Raw genomic sequence first — 14,476 nt, forward strand, 5'->3', positions numbered from 1 at the left:
TAAACAGACATAAAAAAAATAATGTCAGCGGTAAAAAGATTATTCCATTTTCTTTAGGGAAAAGTATTAATTTTTACTTTTTTCTGGTGAAATACGCCCTGGACAAATATCTCTGATATTGCCAATTACACCGGTTAAACATCCAACTTTTTCAAAGACACTCAGATATACATCCTGTTTACTGCATTTTACTATGGTCATGAAGTAAAAAAAAAAAAAAGGCAGGTATGATATGATACGTTAATGATGGGCAAATGTGTGTTTTTCTGACTGTGTATGCGTGTGTTTATACCTGTCTCTTTTTGTGGCTCCTCTGAGCCGGAGGAGGCTGGTTCATACCCAATTGTGCTGCAGGTAGGCATATTATAGCCAAATGAGGTGAAGAGGGGCTGATGGGTAAGGGGCTGGGTAGGAGGGGGTGGGGGAGTGAGGGGCAGAGAAAAAATGTGGGAGAAGTCACCGTTCACCATGACAACTGAACCAATTGCTGGCGGACGGATCTGTATCTTAAGATACTGTTGGGTTGAGGGACCTAGGCACAACAGAACGGCAACACCAAAAAAACACAAACAACAACAACAAGAACAACAAAAAAACAGGAAAGGAAACACAAAACAAAACATGTTCAAGCAAAAATATCTAACTCTATAGGTGAGCTTATCTTTACCCTGTAAGTTAACATGCAAGGTGAAAATGAACTTATGTACATTTACGTTTAGAAAATTAAATAAAAAAACAACTATACTCATGCATACTATTTTCACAAAATATATACCTGCAATGCATTCCCAAAAAACACCAAATTTATAACTGATCTATGTTATGTGCATGCAGACTACATTCATGCATGAAAAGGGAGAAAATGGGAGTTTTAAGTGTGTTGGAGTGTGTGGGTTACATTTCAATATTGGTGCATTTCAATATTGCAGTGGTGTAAAGTATTTGAGTAAATGTAATTGGTTATTGTGCTTAAGTATCTTTTTGGCTACTTTGAGTTTTAAAGATATGTTAGCTTTAGAGTAGGATCTATCAGGAAGACTCTAATGCCACGTCATTCATTCATAACTATTAGGTCTGGCCAATCACTGCTTGACAAATTTGGAGTAAATAAGTACTGAACTTTCTCTTTTACGTTCACAGTTGATGATGCTGACGTTCCCCTCCATCCTCCCCACCACCACCAGGTTGGTCCCTGTCCATCCGTCTGTGGTAGGCTCCACCCCTGCCATCATCTTCAGGCAGGACCAGCCTGAATCTGGTTCAAAAACGTGCACTTTGAAACCTATTTTCAAAAGCTTGCGTTTTCAGGCCCCCAAAAGATACTCTAAAGGCCCTTTCACACTGAACGTGAAAATTCGGGAATGTTAGGCGCGATGACGCTCTTAAATCAAAACAATTGTTCTCTATGGAGCCTTTCAAGTCGCTTTCACACTGAACGCAAAATTCGGCACCAATGTTTGCCACGATGATGCTCTTGAATTGAAACAATAGATCCCTATGAGCCTATTCACACCGGCGTGAACATTCGCAACGTGAAAAAACAAGGATTTTTTTTCGACCTGGGTGTTGCACCTTAGATCATGTGCCCGGAGCAGCTGCTGTTGCACAGAAGGGCTAAAACTAAAAACTAGTTTAAACAAACACCGAAGAAGAGTATTCAAGAGGAGATTATCATTTGTATCTGAGAACAGATTTATTCTCACATGTTCTTTATACAGAATATCACTTCTATTCATTTTCCACTGAATTATGTGATCACTGTTCATTTTCTTCCATGTGCGTGAGTGTTATGATTATGAGAGTGCGTTTGGATCTGTCAATCATGTAATCATATCTCCTGCTCTTCTGTAAATAAAACATTTTTCTACAGATGAAATATGAAGGACTGAGGACAAACATTAAGACAAATTGGCAGAATGTGTGAATTAGCAGAAGATGATCAGTCGTTTCGTGTTTGGTGCGAAAGGTCCGTTCTTCCGCGGCTCGCCTCGTTTTTTCACGCTGCATTCAGTGTGAAAGGGCCTTAAGACTTTTACTCAGATGGTGTTGGTTTTGCCGACTTCTAACTTGTAATGGGGTCATTTTCACTGTAAGGTATCTTTACTTTTACTTAAGTGGTTTTCATGTACTCTTTACACCACTGAAATATTGAAGTACGTTTTTTTTAAAAGTATAAAGTATAGAGTCCCACTGGGAGTCTATGGCACATACCTGTATATCACTGATTTTAAATGATACGAATATTGATGTTCATCCAGCAAGAGTCTCTAAACACACTATTTTGGGCCTCAGACTTCAATAGAAGTTTATGAGAGAATCATAAGTGGTCTGTACATTGGAAAAAGACCATTATATTTCAATAGTGGCTGCTTCAGGCTGGCTGATTCAGGGGTGAATGAATGAATGAATGAATGAATGAATGAATGAATAAATAAATAAATAAATATATATATATATATATATATACAGTACAGTCCAAAAGTTTGGAACTACTAAGATTTTTAATGTTTTTAAAAGAAGTTTCGTCTGCTCACCAAGGCTACATTTATTTAATTAAAAATACAGTAAAAAACAGTAATATTGTGAAATATTATTACAATTTAAAATAACTGTGTACTATCTAAATATATTTGACAAAGTAATTTATTCCTGTGATGCAAAGCTGAATTTTCAGCATCGTTACTCCAGTCTTCAGTGTCACATGATCCTTCAGAAATCATTCTAATATGCTGATTTGCTGCTCAATAAACATTTATGATTATTTTCAATGTTGAAAACAGTTGTGTACTTTTTTTTTCAGGATTCCTTGATGAATAGAAAGTTCAAAAGAACAGCATTTATCTGAAATACAAAGCTTCTGTAGCATTATACACTACCGTTCAAAAGTTTGGGGTCAGTAAGAATTTTTATTTTTTATTTTTTTGAAAAGAAATTAAAGAAATGAATACTTTTATTCAGCAAGGATGCATTAAATCAATCAAAAGTGGCAGTAAAGATATTTATAATGTTACGAAAGATTAGATTTCAGATAAACACTTCTTTTGAACTTTCTATTCATCAAATAATCCTGAAAAAAAATATTGTACACAAATATTTTGTACAATTGTACACATTAAATGTTTCTTGAGCAGCAGATCAGCATGTTAGAATGATTTCTGAAGGATCATGTGACACTGAAGACTGGAGTAACGATGCTGAAAATTCAGCTTTGCCATCACAGGAATAAATTACTTTGTGAAATATATTCAAATAGAAAACAGTTATTTTAAATTGTAATAATATTTCACAATATTACTGTTTTTACTGTATTTTTAATTAAATAATGTAGCCTTGGTGAGCAGATGAAACTTCTTTTAAAAACATTAAAAATCTTAGTGGTTCCAAACTTTTGGACTGTACTGTATATATATATATATATGTATATATATATATATATATATATATATATATATATATATATTCATAAAATTGCAATTGTATTTTACATTTTGATTAATAAAAAGTAGGGATGCACAATTTTGGCCAAAAAATGTGTGATTATATATCAATATGACTACAAAAACATAATAAATATTACACAAAATAAGAAATAATATAATTTATTATACAGTAATATTTCAATGTAAAAAAAAAAGGGTATTCTAGAAAAAAAAAAAAGTCCCTTAAAGGAACCCTTAAAGCTTCTCTTTTGTTGACATCAGCTGGTTTATAAGTGCTTCTCAAGTTTGGAAGATTGTTGGCACATGCTGCGTTCCCAAATGCACATTAAGCAGCCAAACTTGATGCAGAGTCGAGCTCGTGTGGAGCAGCTTTTACTGCCCTGGGAAAAAAAAAAATCCTGGATCTGAACTCCTTGAGTGTAACACAGTGCCGCACCTCACTCTGTAACATGCGGCCCATATATTTACATAATTAAATCACAACCTTTGGGATTTATTAAGAGCACAAAGCCACATCGCATTTTCTTTCGATTAATCTTGCAGCCCGTTTTAATCACTGTAATTTTTGTCTTAACTAGAAGCTCAGCTTCTCAAATATTTTTAAAAAAGCAAATTATAGACACCAGAAAAAAGTAAATCTGAGTACACATTCTGACATCGATAAGTGATGTTGTTTCTTCACTCTTGAGAAGCAGCAGCCGCCACTTATCTGCATGTATAAATGTGTGAAAGCCTGTTTGCAAGTACGTGAATGTGCAGAAGTGTGAATCCACTGATGTGAGTTGAAAGGAAATGAAGGGGGGCATGGAAACGATGGTACAGGTGGACGCAGAGATGACCGAACAGTGACAGATAGATGAGCCACTCTCATCTGCCCTCTTTTCCACTCCCTCTCTTTCATGTCTTCGACCTGACGCCTCTAATTAGAATCACTTGACTGGTGATAAAGGGCAGGACAGTTGGATATAGAGCAGTGTTGCCAAGTCCGCAGTTTTCCTGCAGAACTGGGCTACATTTACATTGTTTCCGCAAGTTGTTTTGTTTTTTCCAGTCCGTGGGTTGAAGCGACCCCCCATTTGCGATTTTTACACCCCGGAAAGTGATCTTACCGGGGGACCCCGCCAGAATGCAGTTGGGCTGGTTTTGTTGTGCAGACCTGGCAACCCTGATATAGAGCGAATGAACAGGCACCCACACATCCACACACATACACTAGGATTGGGCTTGAGTAGTGAGTACTCATGTATTTAAATACACAGAAGACACAGAAGACAGCAGCTCCATCAATGTAAGTTTATAATCCTTCAGGGAAACGATCATCTGATCACAGCAAGCTTCATAATTTGAGGTATCATTCATGTCAGTAGCACAAACAGTACTTTGGAAGTTTAATAGTGCAACAGTTAGGCTCCGGAAGTAAAAACTGCATTCATTTTCTCCATAGGGAAATTAATTTTGAACGGTAACTTATAAACCTTTAAAGACAGCCATACTGTGAGCTACGAGGTTGTTACTCGATGCTGTTTGCTTCTACTGAAGAAGTCAGTCCGCATTATTTCAGCTTATTTTTTTTTAAATAATTGTGTTTAACAGTGGAATTCCTGGTGAAAAACTACATTACCCATGATGCTGTACAAAAAATTACACCAATCAGAGAGTCAAAAAAGCAACACACGCCAAAAGATCTTATTTGCTCTGCCCGATCCCATGAAGCACTGCGAATGACGAGTCGATCTCTATACACTCTCAAAATACTTAAATGTTTGTGTGTGTATATATATATATATATATATATATATATATATATATATATATATATATATATATATATATGTTTGCAGTGCTTCATGGGATTATAGTTATTTCCCTCACTAAAGCAGTTAAGTACAGTCTTGTAAATTTTTTATTTTGTCCAATTTTCAAATACTTTTTTTGCTTCAAATCAGTGCTCGCGTAAAACAGTGTTAACCTCCTAGCTGATTCGTTTGGTTCATGGCTTGTAACTCTTTAATGAACACTTTTTTAAAAATCCCTATGGGAAAAATTAATGGAAAAAATACTTCTGCAACCAGCACTGCTGAAAAAGGTAGCGGGCACTAACGCACTATATACTTAAACTTAGAGATTTGTTCCAGTAGTAATAATGATGTGTACTCCCTACTCGATCGATTTATCAATTGAGTTCTCTAGAAGACAAAATGAACTAAATGCCCATCCCTAATCTACACACACAACAATAAATGCACAAACACTCATATGTATGCAGAAATGCATGCACTAGATACAAACTCACCAGAACACACACACACACACACACACACACACACACACATACACGCATACATGAACATTTAAGTGCCAGGTACAGTAGATGAGCTTCAGATTGACCTTGATTTTAAAGTGTATTAAAATATGCATGTGTCACATGACATTCTAGAAGGCTCATGTGACGATGCGATGGCACACCTGCCCTTTTGATGACTTCCACCATGTTGGACGGAAAGTAACCCACACGGTCATTTCCTGTACGGTTGTCATGAATACAGCCCTTCCATCGTCCATCAGAATGCTGCTCCAAGACCTGAGGAGCATGTGCCTTTATTATTAAAGTTATTTGTATATAAATACATACTATTGTTCATTGTTAAAGGATTAGTTTCACAATTTACTCATGGGGGTCATCCAAGATGTTTATGTCTTTCTTTCTTCAGTCGAAAAGAAATTATGGTTTTTGAGGAAAACATTCTAGGATTTTTCTCCATTTAGTTACCAACAGTTATCAATGGGTTAAAAGTCCAAATGTCAGTTTCAGTGCAGCTTCAAAGGACTCTACACAATCCCAGACGAGGAATAAGGGTCTTATCTAGTGAAACAATCAGTCATCTTCTAAAAAAACACATATGTATATACTTTTTAACCATAAATGCTTATTTTGCACTGCTCTGCGATGCGCCACGCATTACGTAATCACGCTGGAAAGGTCACACGTGACGTAGGCGGATGTACCACGGTAGAGCGAAAAACTCTCATTTTCTCCTCCAACTTCAAAAACTTTACCTTTTTATTTGTAAAGGCTGTTTGACTTAATCTTTGCATGTTCACTTTGTAAACACTTGCTCGGTACTACTGCCTACATCATGCGTGACCTTTCCAGCGTGATTACGTAATGCGTGGTGCATCGCAGAGCTAGTGCAAGATGAGTATTTGTGGTTAAAAAGTATATAATTTTTATTTAAAATCCTGGAATGTTTTCCTCAAAAAACTTAATTTCTTTTCAACTGAAGAGAGAAAAACATGAACATCTTGAATGACATGGGGGTGAGTAAATTATCAGGAAATTTGAATTCTGAAGCGAACTAATATCTTTAATTCAAATTAACATTAACACTGTAATACATTTTTAGTTCATGATACCTATTACATTAACTTATCTTAAAGGTGCCCTAGAACTTTTTTTTAAAAGATGTAATATAAGTCTACGGTGTCCCCTGAATGTGTCTGTGAAGTTTCAGCTCAAAATACCCCATATATTTTTCTTAATTCAGTTTTTTAACTGCCTATTTTGGGACATAATTAGAAATGAGCCGATTCAGGGTGTGTGGCCCTTTAAATCTCGTGCTCCACGCCCCAAGAGCTTGCGCTTGCCTTAAACAACATAAAAAAAGTTCAAACAGCTAATATAACCCTCAAAATGGATCTTTACAAAGCGTTCGTCATGCAGCATGTCTAATCGCGTAAGTACAGTGTTTATTTTGATGTTTACATTGATTCTGAATGAGTTTGAGGCTATGCTCCGTGGCTAACGGCTAATGCTACACTGTTGGAGAGATTTATAAAGAATGAAGTTGTGTTTATGCATTATACAGACTGCAAGTGTTTAAAAATGAAAATAGCGACGGCTCTCTTGTCTCCGTGAATACAGTAAGAAACGATGGTAACTTTAACCACATTTAACAGTACATTAGCAACATGCTAACGAAACATTTAGAAAGAAAATTTACAAATATCACTAAAAATATCATGATATCATGAATCATGTCAGTTATTATTGCTCCATCTGCCATTTTTTTGCTATTGTCCTTGCTTGCTTACCTAGTCTGATGATTTGGTTGTGCACATCCAGACGTTAATACTGGCTGCCCTTGTCTAATGCCTTTCATAATGTTGGGAACATGGGCTGGCATATGCAAATATTGGGGGCGTACACCCCAACTGTTACGTAACAGTCGGTGTTATGTTGAGATTCGCCTGTTCTTCGGAGGTCTTTTAAACAAATGAGATTTATATAAGAAGGAGGAAACAATGGCGTTTGAGACTCACTGTATGTCTTTTCCATGTACTGAACTCTTGTTATTCAACTATGTCGAGGTAAATTAAATTTTTGAATCTAGGGCACCTTTAACATATACAGTAGAGCCTTATTGTATAGTCTTACTAAAAAGAAAAAGTTACAGTATAAAGACTATTAAGTGAAACCCAGGTTTCCAAAAATTATAATACTCATGTCTTACACACTACTGTTCAAATGATTGGGGTTAGTGAGGTTTTTTTTTTTTTTTAAATAAGTATTGTATGCTCACAAAAACTGCATTTATTTGAACAAAAATACAGTGAAACACTAATATTATGAAATATTATTACAATTGTTACAACTATTTTGTATTATAATTAATTTTTAATTTAATTTATTCCTGTGATGCCAAAGCTGAATTTTCACCATCATTACTTCAGTGTCACATCATTATTATTATCAATGTTGTGCTGCTTAATATTTTTGTGGAAAACAAAAAAACTGGGATACATTTTTTTCAGGATTATTTGATCAATAGAAAGATCATTTATTTAAATAGAAGAACTTCAATAGAAGAACTGCATTTATTTGAAATAGAAATCTTACATTATAAATGTCTTCACTGTGACTTTTGATCAATTTAATGCATCCTTGCAGAATAAAAGTAATAATTTCTTTCCAAATAAATGGTACTGACCCCAAATTTTTGAATAGTAGTACTCCTGCATTAAAAAAATGTGCATGACATTCCAGAGTTTAAAGGTTAGTTAAGCTTCAAAAAATGCACAACTTTCTATATTGTTACAGTAAAATAACTGCTTCTTTACCGTGATGATGTCGCCTGCTTTAATGTTGAGGCTTGTAAGGTCATAGTTGTTGCAGTAATCCTTCAGAGCCCTCACTTGCATGGCAGCCGATGCATCTGTAGGCAGGAACACAAACACACACAGATACCCGTGAGTTCAGAAAGCCTACCTTTCTGTGTGAATTTATGTTTTCAAAAACTCCCTCCCATTGCACCTCTCAGCATCTGTTTGATCTCCTTGCTGGCTTGGGTAGTAGTGAATTGGTTAACAATATCCAACGCTGTCTGACAGAATGTGTTCCTCACCCCAGCACTGATACCACTCTGAAGAGAAAAGCCAGAACACACATTCACATGCTACATAGTGCATACACTGTCAATACAGACATGCACACATTCACATATATGATGAACATAAACATACCAGCAAACTCCCAAACACAACCAGGGACCAAAATTAACACTCCACAAGCACTAAACGCAAGTAAAAGTCGCCTTTGTCGAGTAAATAAAGTGCAGTTGACGGCAAAATAATATATGGTTCAAATCAAACCCACACAGCCTAGAAAACATCTGTTACGACTCTTCTATTCTTGTGTCTTCTAAAAACTTTTACCTCAGAGCATTAAGATTAAAGGCTCATATTGCCTGAAGTTTGCCTAAATCCATGTGGCACCAGATTTGGAATATTTATCACAATAAGGTTCACAGAGACTGACTCATGGTGTACAATGCATGATGATTTGAGCGACTCAATGACCTGCGCTTTTTGTCACTAGTATGCAAGAGGGGAAAAATCCATTGTGACAGTGACAGAATACACTACAGTTCAAAAGTTGGGGTCAGAAAGATTATTTTAAATTGTAATAATATTACAATATTGCTGTTCTTACTGTATTTGTGATCAAATAATTGATCAAACAATCTTACTGACCCTTAAACATTTGAACGGTAATATTTTATATATTGAGTATTGTTGTGTATATAAAATGAATGAATGTCATTGGTGGCAAAAAAAAGTTCATTTTGGACACCACACATAATATAATGAATTTAATAATGAAATACTCACATCCAGCAGCAGCCGTACAGCCTCGATTTTCCCACAGAGAGCAGCTTCATGCAACGCTGTGCCTGATTTAGTCTGTCGGTTTATATCTATACCAGCCTGGATCAGTAACCTGAAAATGCACACAAAAAAAATTCTTTATAAAAGATTTTATTTAAACACATTAAAAGGCTCTCGTTCACAACATTATTCTAAAGAGTAGAAAGTTTATCAATATGAACATTAAAAATAAAGTCAGAGTCTTACAGACTTTTTGCAGTCTTACTTCTACTTATTTCCAGGGAAAGATTATTAAAATTTATTTGACTTTTTACACCAAATGTGAAACAAATATTCATCTGGCAGAATGAAAACAAAAATTCATTCCAGTACAATAGGTGATATAATGCACTTTTCAACAGGTCTTAAAGGAGACCTATTATGTCCTTTTTCAATTCTTGATTTTGTTTTTGGGGTCTACAAGAATAGGTTTTCATGCTTGAATGTTCAAAAAACACATTATTTTACACATAATTTACATTATTGCAGAACCTCTGTTCCCCGTCTGTCAGTAACGCTTTTTTTAGTGCCTGTCTCTATGAAGCCCCTCCTTCTGGAAAGCCCAATTTGCTCTGATTGGCTGGCTGGACCAGTGTGTTGTGATTGGTGATTGCGAAGTGTCACGCCCCTTACCATAACCACAAATTTCAACACACTACTGACTCAACCAGGCCCCGCCCCTTTATTTTGTGTATGCGGGAATATGGGCAGGAATTATTAAAATGAGGAATATTGTGACGTGTTCATATCTAGTAGAAAGACTACAGTTGAGGAGTTTCAGGGAGTTACAAATATAGAGAATAACTCCCTTTGGAGTGTGCTTTGTAACTTTTCAGACCTTTTTCATGCTCAAACAGCAACATTGCACAATGTAAAAAAAACATAATAGGACACCTTTAAAATATATTAATTCCTGTGTAAAACTAAGGTAGATGAACAAAATGCTTGCTTGGTCCAGATCTGTGCAGCGATTCAATCAATTGGAGGGCCATATAATAGTGATTTACAGGTCAGTTTTGGCCTGCTAGTTGAGGATCCGTGGTGTAGGAATTGATGTCCAGGATGGGCATTTAAAATGCGTCTTTCACATCCGTCAAACCAAACACACATTCATGATCCACAAGGAGCCTAAAATGTGTGATGAATGATGAAATCACTAATTAACGATGTGCGTCATCAGGCAGTGACTGCACTGTCCATCAAAGGGGAAAATGAGGACACTCGGTTTGAATGTGTGTGTGTGTGTGCGAATCTAATGAATGAAGCCTCCAGGGACTGATCGGACAGCCCACAGTGCCTTTCATTTCTCCCATCATCTCCGATCCCTTTGCTCCTGACCTGTCTCACCACATCAGTCATGCAACAGAGACAGTTTTGTGTCACTGAGCTAAATGCTGTGTCAGGATTTTGCACCATCAATGTCTGTCCTCTTGTACATAATTTATTACTGCTAAATGAAAGCAATATAAAACAATTTCCCGTAAATAACTTCACAACATCCTCACTAAGCCTCTTCAGTTTTGCAGACTTAGCATATATACTGCATGAAATTGTTTATATACAAAAGTCATGTGAGTCCAAACTGTAAATGGGTGAATCTCATAAAACCTGTAAAGAAAATATTTTTTTTATTGTTAATTTAGAGTGTAATTTAAAGTTAATGGTCCTTTAAACAGTCTTCACTATCTTTACACAAGATATAATTTCTTATTTTTCTTCTTTGGCCTTTGGGGTGAAATATTACACATTTTTCACATATATTCACATTTTTTTGTGAGATTCATGACCAAATGTAAAAATACAATCATGATATTCAAAAGTATAGATTATAATTGTGCTCTCATCAACTAATCTAACCAGTGGATAGTTTGAGAAAGTTCTAATATAATCATGCCAAAGCCTTTATCTGACTATAGGACATCTGCAACATATGAGCACTTTTATAACAATGTCCTTACTTGAATGATGTGGCAGCTAAAAAAAGACCATGCAGTTAAGTAAAGATTGGCTGACTATAACCTAAATGACATCTTTACAGTGGTTATTACTTCAGCATATCATAGGCATGGCATTGCAATCATAGTTGCAATGCCATGAAGTCCAGTGAACACCTACTTGATGATCTCGATATGCCCATTCTTGGCAGCCAAATGAAGCGGGCTGATGCCATTGGGATCAGAGGGCTTCGGTTCTAACATAGCAGCACACATGTTACTGCTCAGGAGCAACTGCACCACCTGTAGAACACACAGAAAACATGCATGCATTCACACACAGTGGTGTACAGGTGTACAGGCCTTATCCCAGAACAAAAAGCAGACTGTGGTAATACCATAGTAAAGTTATGTTATCTGATTGCTTTGATATATGGTTACTGAATGATGTCATACTCATACAGCATGGTATTTACACTATCATTCATGGGTTTGGGGTCTGTAATTAGTACTTTTATTCAGCAAGGATGCATTCAGTTGATTGAGTGACAGTAAAGACATTTATAACATTACGAAAGATTTCTATTTCAAATAAATGCTGTTCTTTTGAACTTTCTATTCATCAAGGATTCCTGAAAAAAAAATGTATCATGGTTTCCACAAATATATTAAGCAGCACAACATTTTCAACATTGACAATAATAATAAGAAGAAATGTTTCTTGAGCAGCAAATCAGCATATTAGAATGATTTCTGAAGTATCATGTGACACTGAAGACTGGAGTAATGATGCTGAAAATTACAATTTAAAATATATTCAAATAGAAAACAGTTAACACATGTTCCCAGGTTTTGTGTTTCTTGGTTTTGCTATTAGGACTTTTATTTTGAAGTGTGTTTTCTGTTCCCCTTGTTCCAGTGTTTCGTTTCCTTTGATTAGTTCCTGTTTGCCTTCGTTTCCATAGCTGCCTTGTTTGTTTCCATAGTTACCCTCATTAATTTCCATAGTGATTAACTGTTCACACCTGTTCCTCGTTAGCCCCTTGTGTCCCAGTGTATTTATACCCCTGTGTTTCTGTAGTCCGTTGTCGGTTTTTGTCTTTGCATGCTTTTGTGAAGCTGTTTTTTCTTTGGATTTATGTTCCTGGTTTGGATTATGTTTCTTTGTGTTTTTGAATAAACTTTGCTGCAATTCGATCCTCACACCATCTCTTCCCTGCTGCCGCATACCAACAGTTATTTTAAATTGTAATAATATTTTACAATATTACTGTTTTTACTGTATTTTAGATCAAATTAATGCAGTGAGCATAAGAAACTTCTTTCAAAAACATTAAAAAATCTTACCGATCATTTTGAACAGTAGTGTAAATAGTAATTCAATTAATATTATGGTATATGTGGTATTAGCATGTACACTATAGTAACTGCAAATGGTTTCAACTATAAAAGTGCATTAGAATCAGTGTTTTATTAATTTGCATAATCTAATTATTATTATTATTATTATTACACTGTAAAAAATACATCAGTTAAAAGTGCTGTAAATATTTTTGATAGAATAGCATGCAGTATATATCACTGAAATAGGTATCATGAGACATCTCACCTGTCTCTGTGACAGCTTTAAGAGCAAAAATGAATTTGATCGCTATTGTTTAGCCAGAGGACTTTGAGGCGCTCACTGCCTGTCAGTCACTTCGAGCATTCGGGTAAGCTGACATCAGGTTTGCTGACATGTTTTTGGAGCAAGATATTTTGGAGAGAGGGAGTGATCTAATTCAGATTCTAAATCTGGCTGGAAGTTAGCGAAACAGAACATCACTTACAGCAACTTAACATAAAAAAAGGTCATTCATGGCCTAAGAATTTATTTAATTTGACAAATAAGACAATAGGGGCAGTTGAGTCCTAATGGCTAGAGAGTCTGACTTGTAACCCGAAGGTCGTGGGTTCGAGTCTCAGTATTGGCAGGAAATATAGCAGAGAGAGTGAATGAACAACGTTCTCTTCCACTCACATTACCCACAACTGAGGTGCCCGAAGCAAGGCACATAACCCCCAACTGCTTCCCAGGTGTCGCAGCAAAAAATGGCTCCCCACTGCTCTGGGTGTGTGTGTGTTCAATACTCATTGCTGTGTATGTGCACTTGGATGGGTGAAATGCAGAGCACAAATTCCGAGTATGGAACACACGTCACGTCACTTTCACTTTCACTTTCAAAACAATATGTAATGTGTCAAATAAAACAAAAATGAATAGTTTCCCCAATGACTCACCCTCATGTCGTTCTAAACCCATATGAATTTATTTCTTCCATAGAACACAAAAGAAGGATTTTAAGCTTCAAAGGGATGCCAAACACCATAAAAGTATCACAAACTCGTAATTCATATATAGACTCGTGTATAGATCAAAACTAAAGTTGATAGGTTTAAGTGAGGAACAGATAAGTAATTTTTCAATGGATCCAGACATCTGCCCAAGCTTTCCTTGGAGTATGTATGAGCAAAGCAGTGATTCATCTGTGAATGAATCATCATTTTGAGTGGAATCTCCTAAGTGAATTGGTTGCCCCACTTCTCAAATCTCGGCTGCATCCGAAAACTTAGGGTTAGTTCATTCAAAAATGAAAATTCTGACATTAATGACTCACCCTCATGTCGTTCCACACTTGTAAGACTCACGTTCATCTTTGGAACACAGATGAAGCTCTTTTTGTTGAAATCTGAGAGCTTTCTGTCCCTCCATAGACAGCTACGCAAATACCACTTTGATGCTTCAAAAAGTTAATTAAGAGATAATCCATATGAATTGAGCGGTTTAGTCCAAATTTTCTAGTCCAAACAGATTGAATATAGGCTTATATTCACATGTAAACATTCAACACACATCAG

At 35.9% G+C, this 14,476-nt stretch overlaps 1 protein-coding gene across 1 annotated transcript in view; it reads right to left on the minus strand.

Annotated features, from left to right (window-relative positions):
- si:dkeyp-9d4.3 (caskin-1) overlaps window positions 1–14,476 on the minus strand; it is a 63,411-nt gene that overhangs the window by 11,313 nt on the left and 37,622 nt on the right. The window contains exons 6-11 of the mRNA XM_048161368.1: window positions 11,760–11,881; window positions 9,609–9,717; window positions 8,752–8,860; window positions 8,559–8,653; window positions 5,907–6,021; window positions 293–532 (exon numbers count right to left, since the gene is read on the minus strand). Coding sequence (XP_048017325.1) covers window positions 293–532; window positions 5,907–6,021; window positions 8,559–8,653; window positions 8,752–8,860; window positions 9,609–9,717; window positions 11,760–11,881 — 790 coding nt within the window. The remainder of the gene's footprint in view (window positions 1–292; window positions 533–5,906; window positions 6,022–8,558; window positions 8,654–8,751; window positions 8,861–9,608; window positions 9,718–11,759; window positions 11,882–14,476) is intronic.

This window comes from Megalobrama amblycephala, linkage group LG16 (genome assembly GCF_018812025.1).
Source record: "Megalobrama amblycephala isolate DHTTF-2021 linkage group LG16, ASM1881202v1, whole genome shotgun sequence".
NCBI lineage: Eukaryota > Metazoa > Chordata > Actinopteri > Cypriniformes > Xenocyprididae > Megalobrama > Megalobrama amblycephala.